This window comes from Vanellus vanellus (genome assembly GCF_965231255.1).
Source record: "Vanellus vanellus genome assembly, chromosome: 24".
Classification (NCBI taxonomy): domain Eukaryota; kingdom Metazoa; phylum Chordata; class Aves; order Charadriiformes; family Charadriidae; genus Vanellus; species Vanellus vanellus.
Genome location: NC_138929.1, coordinates 6,303,271 through 6,322,871, shown reverse-complemented (window position 1 = coordinate 6,322,871; position 19,601 = coordinate 6,303,271). Strand labels below are relative to the sequence as shown.

The 19,601-nt window shown below is 52.6% G+C and overlaps 4 protein-coding genes across 4 annotated transcripts; 2 read left to right on the top strand and 2 right to left on the bottom strand.

Annotated features, from left to right (window-relative positions):
- Nucleotides 1–5,791: 5,791 nt before the first annotated feature.
- LOC309681076 (feather keratin 1-like) lies at nucleotides 5,792–6,106 on the bottom strand (the record flags this gene model as incomplete). The annotated part of the gene is made up of 1 exon (XM_082494879.1): nucleotides 5,792–6,106. One exon carries the CDS (start codon nucleotides 6,104–6,106, stop codon nucleotides 5,792–5,794), a length of 315 nt encoding a protein of 104 aa, XP_082351005.1.
- A 4,454-nt stretch (nucleotides 6,107–10,560) lies between these two features.
- Nucleotides 10,561–10,875, top strand: LOC309681324 (feather keratin 1-like; the record flags this gene model as incomplete). Its single annotated transcript, XM_082495174.1, has 1 exon — nucleotides 10,561–10,875. One exon carries the CDS (start codon nucleotides 10,561–10,563, stop codon nucleotides 10,873–10,875), a length of 315 nt encoding a protein of 104 aa, XP_082351300.1.
- A 2,919-nt stretch (nucleotides 10,876–13,794) lies between these two features.
- On the bottom strand, nucleotides 13,795–14,100 carry LOC309681314 (feather beta keratin-like; the record flags this gene model as incomplete). Its single annotated transcript, XM_082495161.1, has 1 exon — nucleotides 13,795–14,100. One exon carries the CDS (start codon nucleotides 14,098–14,100, stop codon nucleotides 13,795–13,797), a length of 306 nt encoding a protein of 101 aa, XP_082351287.1.
- Nucleotides 14,101–17,384: 3,284 nt separating this feature from the next.
- On the top strand, nucleotides 17,385–17,699 carry LOC309681283 (feather beta keratin-like; the record flags this gene model as incomplete). Its single annotated transcript, XM_082495124.1, has 1 exon — nucleotides 17,385–17,699. The coding sequence occupies one exon, from the start codon at nucleotides 17,385–17,387 to the stop codon at nucleotides 17,697–17,699; it is 315 nt and encodes a 104-aa protein (XP_082351250.1).
- Nucleotides 17,700–19,601: the final 1,902 nt, after the last annotated feature.

Below are 19,601 nucleotides of genomic sequence, written 5' to 3'. Positions count from 1 at the left end.
ATTTCCCAACACACTCACCTCCAAAGCAAAATATCCTACCTAATGGCACAGGTTGTGTTTTCGTTTCCTCAACACTGCCGTTGCTTTCCTCATTTCTGGCATGCCTGCTCTGCCATGCAGGCTCCTTTGATGTGCCAGGATGAGAGGCACGAGGATTTCCCGGGCAGGGTCCTGTCATCATGGCCTCAAGGTACTCTCCAAAGGACTGCTGGGGTCCACCTGGTGTTGAATCAGGCAAAGCATGTGGAGGGCAACAAGCTTTTGATGGTGTCTGCTGTAACAATCATTACAGACCAACTGAAAGATTACAGGCTAGGGAAGAGGGCAATGCAGGAGACTGAAAGCTGGCATGGCTGCTGGACTCCAAGGGTTGTGATGAGTGGTATGAATTCCACCTGGTGGCCACTCACTCCTGGTGCACAGCACAGGTCCAGTCTGGGGCCAAGACTGTTTAACCCCTTTATGGAAAGTTCTACAGTGGAGGAGGAAGAACGTCCTGCACCGCTAGAGGCTGGTAGTGGTGTGCTTACAAATAGCGTTGCAGCAGACATGGGTCCTGGAGGACACCATCAGACAGCCCTCATCCTTGCAGAAACGGAATCCAACATCATCCTGGGCTGCATTAGGAAGGGTGTTTCTATCAGATCGTGGAAGGTGGTCTCTCTTCTCTGCTCAGCACTGCTGAGACAACAACTGCAACGAACAGGATCCAGTAGTGGATCCCTAGTATGAGAGAGGCACAGTCATACTGGCATAAGCCCAGCAAAGGGCCATGGAGCCCCCGAACTGACTGCAGCCCCTGAGGCAGGAGGGGCTGCAAAAGCTGGGGCTGTTCACCCTGCAGGAGAGAAGGCCCTGGGGCACACTTCCTAGCAATGGCTAAAAGGGCTGATGGGGATGGAGTCAAGAACACAGATTTAGACTGTCTGGAGCCCTATCCAGTGAAGGAACAAAAGCTAAAAGGCACAGATTGAAATATGGGAAATTCCACATAAACATAAGAAAAGACTTTGTTAACGTAAGGGAGCTCAAGCACTGTCTGGGGTTGCCCGCAGAGGTTGTGGCTTCTCCATCCACAAACTTCAGCCTAATCAGGCACCTGGTATATAGGATGCCATGGAGGCAGCTGTGAAACACAAAGGAGCTCAGAAAAGCTGGCAGCGCCTTAGGCACCTCGTGGTCCAAGAGCAAGAATGGTCCAGCCCAATATTCAGAAAAACAAGCAGATGTCTCAGCAGACCAGGTGTGTCTAAGCGGGGTACTCAAGGCGGGGCACCAACGTCAAAAGGCATCATCCAGGAGGTGGAAGGAGGGATGAGCCGCAAAGGAGGAATTTGGAAATAATTCCCAAGCATGTTGGGATGCTGTTAGGAAATCCAAAGCTCAGCCTGCCTTGAGTCTTGCAAGAGGCATCCAAACAGGCAGCAAGCACCAGGAGCAACATCGACCCCTACAAGAGTAGTCGAAGACTGATGGAGGAAAATGAGGGCCCACTGCTGACTGGGACAGATGATTTCCTGAACTGTGGACAGAGGGCAGGCTGGGGAACTCAATGCCTTCTCTCTCTCAGTCTTCACCTACAAGGTCTCCCAGGCTGCTGTGCCCACTGAAAGAGTTGAAGGAAGGAGGGGGGGACCCCTCCCAGCAGTGGGTGGACATCAAATCAAGGACTGCCTGAGAAAAGTTGACCCGTACAAGCCAGCTGATGCACTCCCCAGCAGGCCTGCTGTAGTGGGAGACCTAGGCCAGCGGGAGGGATGGGCCACAGGAACCTCATGGCATTAACAAATGGTTCTATACCCAGAAAGGAAGAACCTTCTCTGAGTAGATCTATCACCTGAGACAGGGTTAGCCTTGGGGAGAGACTTGGAGTGTTGAAGGGAACGGATGCACAGGTCTCATCTTCCTGGCCAAAGAGACTGGGCTGTGGTGAGGAGCTCTCATGAATGCTCTGTAAAGGGAAAGAAAGACTTGCAGAAAACATCTCCCCGCTGGCTGGGACTCATCCCTGCATCTCAGGCAATATGTCTTCTCCTGGCACCAGGGCTTCAGCATGCCTCCTTTCCCATGCCCCAGAGGACTCCTCAGCTTGGAGCACAACCCAGCACCACTGGGGAGGCAAGGAAATTTCCCCCAACTCCCCAGCGAGCAAGGCTGGGCAGGACCCTGCAGTGTCACGTGCCTGAGGATGCTCAGGGAGGAGATGTGCTCAGAATGTCCCTGTGTTCAAAAACAGCTCTCAGACTACATCAAAAAGGTGCTGCGCTTCCCTGCCCTGCAGACATGGAGGCAGCTGGGACGCGTCCCAGGAGGGCAAGGGAATGCCTTCAGTAGGCAACCTTCCTGGGATAGACTCTCCCTGCCCGTGGTGAGTCACACTCTAATTTTGGATTGGCTGTGTGTCAGCCTTTTGGGGTGAGACCAAGCCAGGAGTGCATGCCATCTGCAGGCCTGTGTCCCACACAGGGCTGAATTCCCCTGTGGCCAGGGCAGCTCCATCCATGCCCAGGGAAAATCATGTCAAAGCACTGGGATATGCCCAGACACAGAGCTCCAGGCAGCCCCAATGGTCATTGCCCTCAGCCTGACCTTTCTGCCACCACTCCCACAGCTTGAGGGGCTTGCAGGATAGAAGGTGTGTATTGGAAAAGCGGTCAGGCCTTTGTGTGTCATGCAGGTCAGGCTTCAAAGTGTGCTGCCAAAGTTTATGGTGGTGTGAGAAAAGTGAGTCCTGTCCCGTGACCAACATACGCCTCTGATAGTAAGAGGGGACGGACCTGACTCCACAGAGATTGTTGAGTAATCAGGGGTTTTGGTAGGGAAATGTTCTCTGTCTGCAAGCCTGCTGAGGGCATTGTTTGGGGAACTCCAGAGACTGCAATGAGAGGGGAAGACTTTGCCAAAGAAACCAGTAAATGTCTCCAGGAAGGTGAAGATTTCATTAAGTGAAGGCATTAGAAATCAGATGGTGCAGCCCACCTTCCTGGAGAGGCAATGATCAATGGTTTCATGAGCAGGGAAGCAGGCAGCGAGGGAGAAAAATGCAGCATGGCCTTATTTGCAGGAGCCTTTGGGCACCCAGGGGAGTACTGCGTTGGTGGGAAGACAAGCGCACCTTCCTGCATAGAGAGTTGAAAACAACCTCACCAGATTTCCCCAGACCCACGCCTCCATCTGCATGGGCACCTCCAGAACACAGGGGGACATATTCTGTGTGTACTGGATCCTGCCCTGGAAATCCTTGTGCCTCTCATCCCAATACTTCAAAAGAGTTGCCATGGCCTAATGGGCATGTCAGAAATGAGGAAATTAAACGGCAGTGTTGATGGTAACCAAAACATAATCTGTACCATTAGGTAGGATATTTTGCTTTGGAGGTGAGTCTGTTGGAAAATTACTGCCCGCGTGCAGTGACTGTGTGCCTGGGGCAGTGCAGGAGCACTATAAAAGTAGGCCCTTCTCCTCACTCTCTCATCCACTCCTCTCACTTCTATCTCCTTGTGAATAAGGTGAGTCTGGACCCCTTTCTTGTCTTCCTCCTCCTTTTCTTTTTTCCTCCTCCTCCTCCTCTTGTTCTTCCTCCTACTTTGGAATTTCTCAGCCCATACCTGCCTCTTTGTCCTATACTGGGTCTTGAGTTTGCTTCCCATGGGAGAGGGAAGGGAGCAGAAGCTGTGGCATGGATGGGCTTTGATGAAATGTCTCCTGAGCTATGGGCTAGGTGGGGACCTCCTTGGGCATGCTTGCTCTTCGTAGGACTCTCGGGCTGAGGGATAGGGTCTCCCTCATTGTGGGGAGACAGGCTGCTATTCAACCACCCTTTTTACATTTTTTCCATCTGCCCTCTCTCGCAGGTGCACCTCCAGCCACAAGACATGTCCTGCTACAACCAGTGCCTGCCATGCCAGCCCTGCCAGCCCTGGAGCACCTCTCCTATGAGGAGAGGCTGAGAGAGTTGGGGCTGTTCAGCCTGCAGAAGGGGAGGCTCTGGGGAAATCTTATTGCGGCCTTGCAGTCCCTAAAGGGGGCCTACAGGAGAGCTGGGGAAGGACTTTTTACTAGGGCATGTAGCGATAGGACGAGGGGGAATGGCTTTAAACTGAAAGAGGGCAGGTATAGATTAAACATTAGGAAGAAGTTTTTCACTTTGAGGGTGTTAAGGCACTGGAACAGGTTGCCCAGAGAGGTTGTTGAGGCCCCATCCCTGGAGGTGTTCAAGGTCAGGCTGGACTTGACCTTGGGCAACCTGGCCTAGTGGGAGGTGTCCCTGCCTACAGGACGGGGGTTGGAACCTGATGATCTTCAAGGCCCCTTCCAACCAAAACCATTCTATGATTCTATGAAGAGCTTTCCTGCATTAGAGCCCAAAACTCAACACAGTGTTCTAGATGCCATCAGGGGAGTGCTGAGCAGAGTGGGATCATCACTCCCATCAATCTCCTCGCTATACTCCTGCTCATATAGGCCAGGATGTTGATGACAGTCCTCAATGTGCGGGAACAGTGCTGGGAATCGCATGTGTTTTGATGGGGTTACTGCAAAAGCACCTTTTCCTGGCCCTGCTTTTGGGCTGCTGTTTGTCAGGGGCTGAAGAATTCGTGGGGAGACAGGGCTGGTTGCTACCAAGCCAGATGCCATTTGGAGCTCTGGGTGGATATGTGCCTTCTTGCCCAACTATGTCCTGCAGCAGTTCTCAGCAGCTCCCCTTCCTCAGCTGCAAGCCCCTCTGCAGCCTTTGCTGCTGGTCACCACATTGCTTTGGAGAGCTCCTGGACAGCCCTTTGAGACACTCAGCGTGCACCCACTGCCTCTCTTCCTGCCCAGCTTCTCTCCCTGCCTCCTTCTCCCCAGAAACATTCCCAGGAAGCCCTGGGCACAGACTGGGAAGGAGCAGGACAAGAATGCCAGGCACTGCCTGTCGATCTGTGTTGTGTGTTCACCCTGGCAAGCACTAAGCTCACACCAGTTATTCTGTTTAACTGCTGCCCCAGTGGGCCGGGGGAGAACTGGAAGAGGGTGAAACACTCTGGGATCATGATCAGGACAGTCTAAGAAGGGAATGGACAAAAGAGGGGAAAAAAAAATTATTGCAAGGCAATCACCCAGCACCTAGGACCATCGGTCCCATGCCCAGCCAGTCTCTGAAGAACAGCTAGTTTGGAAAGATTGCCCAGAGTTTTATTCCTGAGCATGACATTGTATGACATGCCAGGAGGGATAGATGATCTTTAGATCAGACTGAATGATTTTTAAAGGTCTCTTCCACTCCATTCTATGTTTCTTTGATATTATGGTTCTACGATAAGGCAGTCCACTGCACTGTGTTACTCCCTTTGAGAATACTATGGTTAGTATGAGTTCTCCTGCCCTCTTCTGGGAAGCTAATGCCTGTGTATACCACATTCCTTCCTCACTACTTGCATGACAGTGTAGAGCATATCAAGGAAAAAGAAAAGGTATGCACAACAAAGTGGATAGTAGTCACTGAACTACGTAGGGTAATTCTATGCTGACCCAAAAAGGCAGACAAGTTTAGGAACTTGAGGATCACATGATGCATGACGAAACATACTCAATGCAAGCCTGTGTTGACAATCACTGCAAAATCGTCCCAAAAAAAACCCTCCCAGAACCACCCCTGAGCAACATGTGTCTCCCTGAGTATCTTGGGAGAGCACCTGCAGGGAAAAGGACAACACAGAGACACAGGCTGGGATGCAACAGAACTTTAATGAGTCAAGAGAGAAAAACAAGGTCTATCTGAGTGGAAGCCTCAGTACAGGCAAAAGATTTAGCAGGGGAGGCACCTCCTGCCGCAGTAGCGGCTGCCGAAGCCGGAGAGGCCAAAGCCCCCGGAGGAGATGGGCACTCCCTCAGAGCTGAGGATGCTGCCAACGGCAGCGGAGGTGGAGGATCCCACGGCGGTGTTCTGTGGGAAGGAGCTGAGGATGGGTCCGGGCAGGGTCACCACCACGGGGGAGGGCTGGATGACGACGGTGGAGTCCTGGCACTGCCTGACACAGGGCTCATTGCAGCTGTTGGCCAGCGGGGTCGGGCCGCAGGGCTGGCATGGCTGGCATGGCAGGCACTGGCTGTAGCAGGACATGTCTTGGGGCTGGAGGTGTACCTGGGAGAGAGAGAAGGGGAAAGCCTGAGTGGTCGGTGAGGAGCAGCCTGTCACCTCAACACAAGGGAGAAAAATCATGTACTGGAGACAAGAGCTAGAGGTGTAAAGACGTCCATGGGTTTCTCCTTCCTCTTATCCCAAAAGTAGTCTGCCAAGAGCAACTAAGCCCAGGCACTTCCCCACCTAGCCCATAGCTCAGGAGACACCTCAGCCTAGCCCCAACCTCCGTCCACACCTTCTGCCCCCTTCCCTCTTCCATGACAAGAAGTTCCAAGACACAGCATAGGAAAATGGAGAAGGTATGTGCTGAGAAATCCCAGAGAAAGAGGAGGAGGAGATGGAGGAGACAGTGCTTCCGTCTCACCTTGTTCCCAAGGGGATGGAGACGAGAGAAGTGGATGAAAGAGTGGGAAGAAGGGCCCTCTTTTATACTGCTTCTGAACTGCCCCAGGCCCACAGTCACTGCACGCAGGCAGTAATTTTCCAACACACTCACCTCCAAAGCAAAATACCCTACTTAATGGCACAGGTTCTGGTTTTGTTTCCATCAATGCTGTCATTTCATTTCCTCATTTCTGGCATACTTCATCTGTTATTCAGGCTGCTTTCATGTGCCACGATGAGAGGCCAGATGATATCCTGGGCTGAATCAAGTCAGTGAAGGCAGAAGATGACCCCCAAGTTCTGTTGGGGTCCCATGCAGGCAGGGGATGTTGGCTTGGGGCAGTGAAGCGCAATTGCTTGCAACTACCTTTGCAGGGAAACGTCCATCTCTGCCCCACTCCACATACATCAGCAGAGAATCCAATGGCTGCTCTATAGATGTATAAAGATGCCACTTGCTTCTTTCTCCTCCCTCTCACTCAGCTCACTCCAACAGTCACTGGCCATTGCATCTCCATGCAAACATTTTCAGCTGTCTTCATCTTGATGCCCTTTGCTCTGGGGACAATATTTGACAGGCTGTCTGGAGTATGCAGGGTTGGGGTCAGGAAAGCCAAAGCCCACCTGGCATTGAATCAGGCAAAGCACACAGCACAAGAATGTCTTCTTCCAGGTAGGTCACCAGCAAAAGTGAGGCTTGGGCAAAGGCAACCCCAGCATTGAACAGGGCAGCTTCTCTGAGGACAGAGAATACAGGAAGGTTTACTCCAAGGCTTTTGGGCCTTGGTCTCTACTGGTAGGATTTGCTGTTAAGAATTTGGGCTCCTGAGATTCCTTGGAAAGTCAGGAGTGGGAAAGACTTACCCACAGTAGAGGAGACTAAGGTCTGGAAGACATTTAAACAGATTGGACTGACATGGTGTCACTACAAGGCCACTCTGAACTCCCTTTGAATGCCCAGGCAGTCATGGAATGCATCTGAGGGCTGGAAGAAAGCCAATGGGCCTCCAGTCTTCAGGAAGGACATGAAGGATGAACCAGGAAATAACAGGCTGGTCAGCCTCACCTCAATCCCTGCAAAGGTGATGGAGCAAATCATCCTGGAAGCCATTTCCCAAGACGAAAGGACAAGAAGGTGACTGTGAGCTGTCAGCATGGATTTATGGAGCAGAAAGCAGGCCTGACCAAGCTCATGGCCTTCTTTGATGACGTACCTGCCTCTGGTGGGTGAGGGAAGTGCAGCAAATGTTGTTCATCTGCTGGTCTCCAAGGGCTGTGATGAGGGGCATGAAGTCCAATTAGAGGCCAGTCACTCCTGGTGCACAGCAGGGATCCAGAGTAGGCCCAGTATTGTTAATCCCTTTTTTAATGACCTGCAGGGTTCAAAGGATTACATCTTCAGTAAACCTGCAGATGACAGACCACTCACAGGAGGAGGGTGTTGATACAGCACATAGCTGTGCGGATGTTCAGAGGGATGTCGAGAAGGTGGACACACGGGCAGAGGAATGCCATGAAGTTCAGGCAAGGGAAATCAAAAAATCTCTTCATGCAAAGTACTGCAGTGAGGGAGGAAGACTTCATGCATCACTACAGGCTGGGGCCGATGGGCTGCAAAACAGCTTTTCAGCCAAGGACATGGGTCCCTGTGAACACCATGAAGCAGCCACATGCCCTTGCAGCAACAGCATCCAACAGCATCCTGGGCTGCATTGCGGAAGGTGATCCCTCTTCTCTGCTCAGCACTGCTGGGACCACTACTGTCGTGAAATGTGTCGAGCTCATGGCTCTTTAGTAGAAGAGGCATAATCATACCAGACTCCATCAAAGGGCTACCCAGATGAATAAAGAATATTGAGGCAAAGCTCAGCTGGCTTTGAGTCTTCGAAAGGGTATCCAGACACACAGCAAAAAGCATCAAGGATAACACCATCCACTACAAAAGTAGTCGAAGACTGATGGAGGAAAATTGGGGCCCACTGCTGACTGGGACAGATGATTTCCTGAACTGTGGACAGAGGGCAGGCTGGGGAACTCAATGCCTTCTCTCTCTCAGTCTTCACCTACAAGGTCTCCCAGGCTGCTGTGCCCACTGAAAGAGTTGAAGGAAGGAGGGGGGGACCCCTCCCAGCAGTGGGTGGACATCAAATCAAGGACTGCCTGAGAAAAGTTGACCTGTACATACCAGTTGATGTGCTCCAGGGCAGGGCTGCTGAACAGGCAGACCTAGATGGGCTTGAAGAATGGGCCTACAGGAGCCTCATGGCATTAAAAAAAAAAGAAATATCAAATCCTGCACCTGGAAAGGAAGAACCCCTTGCATCAGTATGGACTGGGGACTGAACTATGCTATGGGCTTAGAGCCCTTCAATATCTGTGGGTAGATCTGTCCCCTGGGGCAGGGTCAGCAATAGAGAACACTTGGAGTGTTGAAGGGAACGGATGCACAGGTCTCATCTTCCTGGCCAAAGAGACTGGGCTGTGGTGAGGAGCTCTCATGAATGCTCTGTAAAGGGAAAGAAAGACTTGCAGAAAACATCTCCCCGCTGGCTGGGACTCATCCCTGCATCTCAGGCAATATGTCTTCTCCTGGCACCAGGGCTTCAGCATGCCTCCTTTCCCATGCCCCAGAGGACTCCTCAGCTTGGAGCACAACCCAGCACCACTGGGGAGGCAAGGAAATTTCCCCCAACTCCCCAGCGAGCGAGGCCGGGCAGGACCCTGCAGTGTCACGTGCCTGAGGATGCTCAGGGAGGAGATGTGCTCAGAATGTCCCTGTGTTCAAAAACAGCTCTCAGACTACATCAAAAAGGTGCCGCGCTTCCCTGCCCTGCAGACATGGAGGCAGCTGGGACGCGTCCCAGGAGGGCAAGGGAATGCCTTCAGTAGGCAACCTTCCTGGGATAGACTCTCCCTAACCGTGGTGAGTCACACTCTAATTTTGGATTGGCTGTGTGTCAGCCTTTTGGGGTGAGACCAAGCCAGGAGTGCATGCCATCTGCAGGCCTGTGTCCCACACAGGGCTGAATTACCCTGTGGCCAGGGCAGCTCCATCCATGTCCAGGGGAAAAACAGTATCCAAGCACTGAGCTGTACTCAAGCATATCTCCAGGAAGGAATGGTCACTTCTCTTAGCGCGACCCTTCTTACCAGCACACCCACAGCTCAGGGGGCTCACAGGGTGGTCAGTGTGTTTGGAAAAGTGGCCAAGTCATTGTGTCTCTTGCTGGTCAAGGTTCAAAGCGTCCTACCAAAGTGCATGGTGGTGTGAGGAGAGTGGGAGGAACAAGGCACTGTCCTGAGCCCCAACATACCACTCAGATAGTGAGGAAGAACCCAACTCCATGAGGCTCCACCTGGGGATTTTCTTCGGCCCCATACTGATGGGTTCCTGCACAGGAAATCCCTGGGCTTCTCATCCCTGTTCTTGAAAGGAGCTTCCATGGTCTACTGGGCATGACAGAAATGAGGAAATTAAACGGCAGTGTTGACGGAAAACAAAACACAATCTGTGCCATTAGGTAGGATATTTTGCTTTGGAGGTGAGTCTGTTGGAAAATTACTGCCCGCGCGCAGTGACTGTGGGCCTGGGGCAGTGCAGGAGCAGTATAAAAGCAGCCCTTCTCCTCACTCTGTCATCCACTCCTCTCACTTCTATCTCCTTGTGAATAAGGTGAGTCTGAAGTCCTTTCTTCTCGTTCTACTCCTCCTGTGGGATTTTCAGCCCTTGCATGCCCCTTTGTCCCACACAGGGTCTTGGAATTGCTTGCCATGGGGGAGGGATGGGAGCAGAGGGTATGGCATGGAGAGAGGTTAGGTCTTGGCTGAGGTGTCCCCTGAGCTTGCGGTAGATGGGGATCTCCCTGGGCTTGGTCACCATTAGTGGGGCTCTTCTGAGGGAAAGGTGGGCCTCCCTGCACAGCCTCCAGCTCTAGTCTCCAGTTCATGAGTTGGGTCCCTCGTTGTGGGGTGACAGGCTGCTCCTCACTCATCTCCCCTGCTCTGTTTTTCTCTGCCCTCTCTCCCAGGTGCACCTCCAGCCACAAGACATGTCCTGCTACAACCAGTGCCTGCCATGCCAGCCCTGCCAGCCCTGCGGCCCGACCCCGCTGGCCAACAGCTGCAATGAGCCCTGTGTCAGGCAGTGCCAGGACTCCACCGTCGTCATCCAGCCCTCCCCCGTGGTGGTGACCCTGCCCGGACCCATCCTCAGCTCCTTCCCGCAGAACACCGCCGTGGGATCCTCCACCTCCGCTGCCGTTGGCAGCATCCTCAGCTCTGAGGGAGTGCCCATCTCCTCCGGGGGCTTTGGCCTCTCCGGCTTCGGCAGCCGCTACTGCGGCAGAAGGTGCCTCCCCTGCTAAAGCTGCTGACCATGGCCCTGGGGAAGGTCCCTGGGGACCCTCAAGATGGTACCGGAGTGGGGACGGAGCATTGGGTTGTTGTTTTCAGAGGGTCTGAGCAACCCCAGCACCCCTTGCCAAAGGACGGGGCCAATGTCGGCTCTTGGAAAGCACGGCCCATGCCTGCCTTTCGCCTCTTCCACTCTCTTCTTTCCCTCTTGTGTCCTTGTTCTCTTGTGGTGCCCTGGGCTTTGAGCCCCACAAAGCCAGCCTGCTTCCCCTGCTCCATCTCTGGGGAAGACAGATGGACACTTCCTGGGATCTTCACCACTGTCACAGGGCACAGACTCTTTTCTGCCCCTGTGCTCTCTGCACTGGGACCTACATTCATATTGTCTTCATCTCCCTCTTTTGACTCAATAAAGTTCTGCTGCATCCCAGCCGATGTCTCTGTGTCATCCCTTTCCGTGGAAATGCTCTCCTGAGATGCCAAGGGAGAGAGATGTTCCTCAGGGTGGTTCTGGGAGGGGGTTATTGGGGATGGTTGTGCAGTCTCTGGCAACAGATTTGCATTGAGTATGCTTAGTCATGAATTGGGTGTACCCTGTGGTTGCTAAACTTCTCTGCCTAAGTGTGGTATATCATGATAGCATTATTCAATGTAGGTCAGTACCATCACTTTGTTGTGTATACCTTTTCTTTTCCTTAGTAAGCTCAAATTGTGAAGCAAGTAGTGAGGAAGAGGAGCTATGAATATGTTATTGACAAGGCAGAGGCAACACCTCACAGGAAAGCCTAGGAGAACCTGTCCTAAATAAAAGCATTGAGCTTCAGACTTGCGGGCTGAGGAGAAGACTGGGTGGAAAACAAAAGAATGAGAACAGTAAGGGAACATACTGGCACAACATCTTTGGGAAAGCATTGTCCCAACATCTGGGGTCCACAGGCCTTGTGGTCTTCTAACTGTTGCAGAGATGCTTTTTGTAATCTTTTGTTTCCTTCCACAGAGCATTCAGGACATCTCCTGCACGCAGCTTATCTCCTCGGCAAGGAAGCTGAGCCCTTCCTCCTTATTGCAGGCCCCATCCCCAGTGGTCAGAGGCACAAAAACGTGGTCCTGGCAGCATAGGATCATAGCATAATCAAGTTGAAAAGGACCTCCAGAGGTCTTTGGCCCCCAATCCCTTGCTCCAAGCTGAATCAACCATGAGCGTCCAAGGAAGGTTACTGCACAACCTCCCTAGGCAACCTCTTCCACTGTTTGACTCTCCTCTTGGTGAAAACCATTTTCCTCTTAAAGAGTCCAAACCTCTCACCTTTCACCATAAGCCCATTGTCTCTAGTCCTCCAACCACACACTGGCAGACTGTTGAGCCTGATCTATCTTCTTGGGGGACCTCGCCATAGCTACTCCAAAGCTGGTCTTAGGTCTTGCCTTCTCTTCACACTCAGCAAGCCCTGCGCCCTCAGCTTCTCCCCAAGGAACTGATCCAATTCCTCACTCTCCTGGACACCCTCTGGTGAACTCACTCCACTTGTACAAGGTCTTTCTTGCATTAGAGCATTCTTGTATTACAGTAGTGTTCTGATGCCATCAGGGAAGTGCTGAGCAGAGTGGAATAGTCACTACATCTCCTAGCTCAGGTCCTGCTCATATTGGTCAGGATGTTGATGACAGTCCTTGGTGTCCTGAAGCAGTGCTGGGAGTCACACGTGTTTTGATAGGGTTACTGCAAAGGCTCCTTTTCCTGGCCCTGCTTTTGGGCTGCTGTTTGTCAGGGGCTGAAGAATTCGTGGGGAGACAGGGCTGGTTGCTACCAAGCCAGATGCCATTCGGAGCTCTGGGTGGACATGTGCCTTCTTGCCCAACTATGTCCTGCAGAAGTTCTCAGCAGCTCCCCTTCCTCAGCTGCAAGCCCCTCTGCAGCCTTTGCTGCTGGTCACAATATTGCTTTAGAGAGCTCCTGCTCAGATCTTTGAGACAGTCAACATGCACCCGCTACCTCCCTTCCTGCCCAAAGTCTCTCCCTGACTTCTTCTCCCCAGAAACATTCCCAGGAAGCCCTGGGCACAGACTGGGAAGGAGCAGGACAAGGACAACGTGTGTGTTTGTGATGTGCTGATCCTGGCAAGCACTAAGCACCCATGAGCTCTTCTCTTGATCTGCTGTCCCAGTGGGATAGGGGAAGAACTGGAAGGGCAAGACACTCAAAAGACTCCGGGTTTGAGATCAGGGCAGTTTAACAAGGGAAGGGAAAAAAGAGGGAAATACAAGTGAAGCAAAGGCAATCACCCACCACATAGCACCAGCAGACCGATGCCCAGGCATTTTCCAGAGAAAGGCTGCTTTGGAAAGGCTGCCCACAGTCTTTCAGTTAACAATCATTGTGTTAACAACCACTGCACAACCATCCACAAAAAATCCCTCCGAGAACCAACCCGAGCAGCTTTCTCCCTGGACATCTTGGGAGAGCATCTGCAGTGCAAAGGATGACACAGAGGCATGGGCTAGGATGCATCAGAAATTTAATGAGACAAAAGAGGGCAATGAGGTCACTCTAAGTGGAGGACCCACTGTAGGGAGCTCCAGAGGCAGAAAGGAGTCTTGGCCTTATGGCTGTGGCAGAGATCCGTCCTGATGTTCTTCTGCCTGTGCCAGAGAGGGAGCAGGACCAGCAGGTCCTCCCTCAGCTGGCTTTGTGGGGCTCAAAGCCCAGGGCACCACAAGAGAACATGGACACAAGAGGGAAAGAAGAGAGTGGAAGAGGCGAAAGGCAGGCATGGGCCGTGCTTTCCAAGAGCCAACGCTGGCCCCGACCTTTGGCAAGGGGTGCTGGGGTCGCTCAGACCCTCTGAAAACAACAACCCAATGCTGCGTCCCCACTCCGGTACAATCTTATGGGTCCCCAGGGACCTTCCCCAGAGTCATGGTCAGCAGCTTTAGCAGGGGAGGCACCTTCTGCCACAGTAGCGGCTGCCGAAGCCAGAGAGGCCAAAGCCCCCGGAGGAGATGGGCACTCCCTCAGAGCTGAGGATGCTGCCAACGGCAGCAGAGGTGGAGGATCCCACGGCGGTGTTCTGCGGGAAGGAGCTGAGGATGGGTCCGGGCAGGGTCACCACCACGGGAGGAGGTTCGATGACGACGGTGGAATCCTGGCACTGCCTGACACAGGGCTCATTGCAGCTGTTGGCCAGCGGGGTTGGGCCGCAGGGCTGGCATGGCAGGCACTGGTTGTAGCAGGACATGTCTTGTGGCTGGAGGTGCACCTGGAAGAGAGGGAAGGGGAAAGCAGAGGCAGACAGGTGAGTGAGGAGCAGCCTGTCACCCCACCATGAAAGAGACAAGGCACAGGCTGGGTGAGGAGCTGAACGCTGCTCAGAGGAAAGAAAGAAAAGAAAGGGCTTCAGACTCACCTGATCCTCAAGGAGAAAGAGGTGAGAGAAGTGGATGAAAGACTGGGTATTTCAGCTGGTTTTTATACTGCTCCAGCACTGCCCCAGGTGCGCAGTCATGCTATATACAGTCAGTAATTTTCCAACAGACTCTCTAATTGAAGACACACCAGCCAATGGTGCAGGCTCTGTTTTGGTTTTCCACAGTTCAATGCTTTCATATTGTGATTTATCCCATGGCCATTTCCCTTTGAGTCTCCTTTCAAGTGTTGAGATGAGAGACCCAAGCATTTTCAGGTCAGGAATGCATCATTGCTGGCTGAAGACATGACCCAGTTGCTGTGTAGAGATCCTGTAGAGGCAAGTAACAATGGCCTGAGATTCTCCCACGGGGTTGTTTGTTGCCCTGTTCAAAATAAGGGGTCCAGCATGCTCCGATGGTCATACTGTACTTTCCAGTGAGTGGGCTGCACTGCTCATTTTAAATCACCTCCTCCTGATGCTCTTGCTTTTGGGACAAATCTGTCAGTCTGTTTTGTCATTTCCCCTCTCTGAACAATCTCCTAGGGTCTCCAGCTAATGCCTTCAGCATATTAGGGTTATTTCTCTGTCTAATCTGTGCAAACATCTGTGTAATTTCACATATATTCATGCATGCATATATATTTTCTCACTTGCGTGTCTGTATTCATTCTTGCAACAAAAGAATTTGTTTTCCCTAATATCTGCGTGTATATGCATGCTTAAGTGTGTGCATACACACAGGTGTGCATGAGCATCTGTCTGTGTGTCCCTGTGTACGTCTCCTCCTCAGGGGATGTGCTGGTCATGGTGATGGCTCTCTCCACTCCTCTGCACATGAACACCACAGAGCAGCAGGTTCCACAGGCCAAAAGGAGCCCAGTAGCAGCTGAACAGCAATGGCATGGACCTGGCAGAGACGTGCCCTGGGTGCCTGCACTGAAACACAACCCCTGTCTCCTGAGCTCTCCTTTTCATGCTCCTTCAAAGCTCACAGTCTGCTACTGCAGAGCCTAGTGAGGACAGTTTCACACCAGTTTGGTAACTCAGTCAAATTCAGTGTATCAACATTCAAAGCATCTTAGCATGACTGTCAGTCACCACTCCCTGCCTCTCCAGGTCAGGATACATCTCTTCCTCCCAGTGTTAAGGAGTTCAAAACAATGGGGTTAGCTTTATGTACAGGGAGAAAGGCCAGGAAGTCCTATGCACCTCATGAAGGACACTCCTGAGTGAATCTGCTTCTGTTGCAGTGTTAACAGTGTCTGGGATGGGATATAGGACCCTCGTGTCCAAGTCAAAGCCATGGGCACCTCTGCAGCTAACTGACCTGACACTGAGACGGCCAGGGGCTGAGACCTTGAGTCGCTACCAAAAACAAGGACAGATGATCTAGTGTCACTGTGCTTTGAGAGGAAGGACAGACCGTCTCAGCTGCAAAAGAAGAGCCAAACAGTTGACAACTCATTTGGTCTTTAGCCACACAGAGCTTTTATGTCCCACACGGAAATCCTATTATGCTAGGAACTGCCTGGGAGGGAAGGATTGTCTGATTCATGGCCACAGTCCCCAAACACTGCTGCTATCCTATGAGGAGTGTCAGGAGAAGAACTCTTTCCCTCGGAGACTGTTGGCAGTGAAAAGAAGGGCAATACAGGAGAGGGGGAAATGCTCTCCCTATCGAGAACTGCTTCTGCAAGAAACTTGTGTTTCATCTTGGGCTGTTCCTCTCAGTAACCTCCTTCCTCTCTTCCAGCCAGGCTTTCCGTATCTGTAATCACTGCACAGTGGCACTTACTGGTGGGGAGTGGGGTGTGCAACAGTAGAGACAAATTCTCTACCTGTGACTGAATCCCCTCTTGCCCCATTCCTCCGTGTCCCCTGAACACACCTGGGCACATTTCTGCCCACACCCCCTTCACCTCGACACAGGTAAAAAGCATTGGCTTTGAGCTGTTGAGAAGCTCCAATAGGCAGGCTCTCACTCGTGTGATTCAATTCCCGAGAGGTTTTATCCAGTGTCTAGGATATGGAAGTGAGAATCCTGTCACTTGTGGGTACTACAGCCACCTAGGTGTCCCAGGCTGGGTTGCACACCTAGAAAGACACCAGAGAGGAGGCCAAGAAAGGGGGGAAATTTCTCCTCAAACCAAGCAGTATAAGGAGAAAGAGTGCTGAAACCAGAAGCACAGCCCACCAACATGAGGAATGACTACCAATGACTGTCAGAGTGAGCTGGGATAGAGGGAGAGAGAAGGACTGAGCAAGTCCTTGTGCCTGGGAACCAGCTGAGAACTGAGACACTTGGAGTACCTGGAACCCTTTCTGAAAAAAGCGTTGCAAATGAGCACAAAGTGCCCAAGGTGCTGTCCCCTGCCTGCATGAGACCTCTTCAGCACTTGAGTTCTGCCCTCAGCGCTATTGTGTTCCTGCCTGGAAGTCCACGGACCTCTCATGCCAGCACTTGACAGAAGTGTCTCTGGCAGAAAGGGCATTTCAGAAATGAGGAAATGAAAAGGAGGAAATGAAGGAAACCAAATTACAAACTGTGTCATTAGGAACGGTATTCTGCATTTAGGATGAGTCTGTTGGAAAATTACTGCCCACACAGAGACAGGCTCAAGACCTGGGGCGGTGCAGGAGCAGTATAAAACTAAACCCAGAGCTACCTTCTCTCATTCACTTCTCTCACCTCGCTCTCCTTTGGAACCAGGTGAGTCTGCAGCCCTTTCTGCTTCTCATCCTTCCCCAGGCTGAGGTCTCACACCAATGGATACCTCAGCCGAGGCCTACTCCAACATGGCACAGGAGGACTTGGAGGCCCTTGTCATAGAATTAGGAAGGAGGGAGAAGGCCTAGCATGGAAAGAGGCTGGGTCTTGGCTGAGGTATCCCCTGAGCTATGGGCTAGGACTTTCCGAGGCTTGGTCGCTCTTGGCAGGGCACTTTTGGGCTGAGGGGAAGGAGAAGCCTGTGGGTGTCCCTAAAGAAACTCTAGCTCTCCACCCAGCACATGCCTTCGGACCCTTGTTGTGGGGTGACAGGCTGCTCCTCACTCATCTCTCCTGGTCTGCTTCCCCCTGCTCTTTCTCGCAGGTGCACCTCCAGCCACAAGACATGTCCTGCTACAACCAGTGCCTGCCATGTCTGCCGTGCCAGCCCTGCGGCCCGACCCCGCTGGCCAACAGCTGCAATGAGCCCTGTGTCAGGCAGTGCCAGGACTCCACCGTCGTCATCGAACCTCCTCCCGTGGTGGTGACCCTGCCCGGACCCATCCTCAGCTCCTTCCCGCAGAACACCGCTGTGGGATCCTCCACCTCCGCTGCCGTTGGCAGCATCCTCAGCTCTGAGGGAGTGCCCATCTCCTCCGGGGGCTTTGGCCTCTCCGGCTTCGGCAGCCGCTACTGCGGCAGGAGGTGCCTCCCCTGCTAAAGCTGCTGACCGTGGCCCTGAGGAAGGTCCCTGGGGACCCTCAAGATGGTACCGGAGTGGGGACGGAGCATTGGGTTGTTGTTTTCAGAGGGTCTGAGCAACCCCAGCACCCCTTGCCAAAGGACGGGGCCAGCGTTGGCTCTCGGAAAGCATGGCCCATGCCTGCCTTTCGCCTCTTCCACTCTCTTGTTTCCCTCTTGTGTCCTTGTTCTCTTGTGGTGCCCTGGGCTTTGAGCCCCACAAAGCCAGCCGAGGGAGGACCTGCTGGCCCTGCACCACCTCTGGGACAGGCAGACAGACACCTGTCAGGATCTCTGCCACAGACATGGGGCACAGTCTCTCATCCAACCTTGGTGCTCCCTGCACTGGGGCCTCCACTTCGAGCAATCTCGCTTCCCTCTTTTGACTCATTAAAGTTCTGATGCATCCCAGCCCGTGACTTTGTGTTGTCCTTTGCCCTGCAAATGGTCTCTCAAGATAGTCAAGAACAGAGATGTTGATTGGGGTAGTTCTGGGATGGGGGTTTTGGGGGTGGTTGCGCAGTGGTTGTTAACACAATAATTGTTAACTGTCACTGCATGGTCCTTCACTCTGTGGACACTCCCAACACATACAGTCAGGAAGGAGGGTGTTTCTGTGGGGGAGTCAGGAGTGCATGGGGCACACGGAGAGCCTTCAACATTACCAAAAGAGGGAAGGGTGGGACACAGTGCACCAGGCCCCCCGTCAGGCACTGTCACTTGCAGGTGAGGAGGCATCCTTCAGAGCCCCTGGCCATCAGGCCTGGCTTTGTTGAGCCTCTGCCCAGAATGCCCTCTTGGCCTCAGTGCTCATGCTACTGAAGGGCTGTGTGGCCACTCCCAAGCTTGGTTGAGAAGCCTGGGCTGTTAAAGGCCCTGGGAGGGCAGCAGCCCCACAAGGTCTTGAGAAGGGGAGGAAAGGGAGTTCCTCTTGCTCTGGATGCCACTGTGCTGGAGGGGAAAGGCTCTGGTAGAAAATGGTCCCAGAGAATAGCAGGAGCGAGAATGAGGTGAACAGGTTCACTGGGCACATAGTCCTCCTACTTCCATCTATGCTGTGGCTTTCCTTGGGAAAGCTGCTGGAGAGACACTGAGGGCAAGGAGGGAGGCAGGGGGTTGTGGCAAGTCATTCATTAAGGGGAGTCCAGAAGCTCTCCAAAGCAGTGCTGACACCAGCAGGAAAAACTGTACAGAGGGTTACAGCTGAGGAATGAGAGCTGCTGAACTGCCTCAGGACATTCCCGAACATGATGATGCAGGAACGTCCCAGAGCCCTAATCGGCAATTGGCTTGGTAGCGGAGACACTGCCAAAATCCTCCACACACATCTTCCAGCCCCTTGCAAGCAAATGCTCAAATGCGAGTCAGGAAAATGTCTTCTGCTGGAGAATTCCATCCATATAAACATGAGCTCCACTGGAGAGGTCTTCCCACTGTGGGCAGGGTCTGCTGTGTGAGCAGGTGCGAATCAGTCTAAGGGAACAGACACACATGGCTCAGCTTCCTTGCCAAAGAGGTTGGACTTTTTCATGACATCTTTTGAATTCACAACACGTACCCCTGAATTTGGGAGAGTCTTTTCACTATCCCCATGGTAGGAGAGCAGAACATGGTATTCAGCACTTAAAGGCTTGTCAGAACAGACTGTCAGCAAGCGAGGAGCTGCTTTGCCTTCTGCTTGCCTTTTCTTCAAGAAAAAAGAGATTAAGATCAAATGTGGAAACAAGAAAGGAGAAGGCAAGGCAAGATGCATTGCTGCTCAGGGTGAGTTTTGCAGTGTCATGTGTGCTCTGTCACCAAGTGACCTGTGACTGCGAAGAGACAGTTTCCTGTCAGAAGTTCTCCCAGCCACCTTGAGAAGGGAGCATAGCCCATCCTTGTG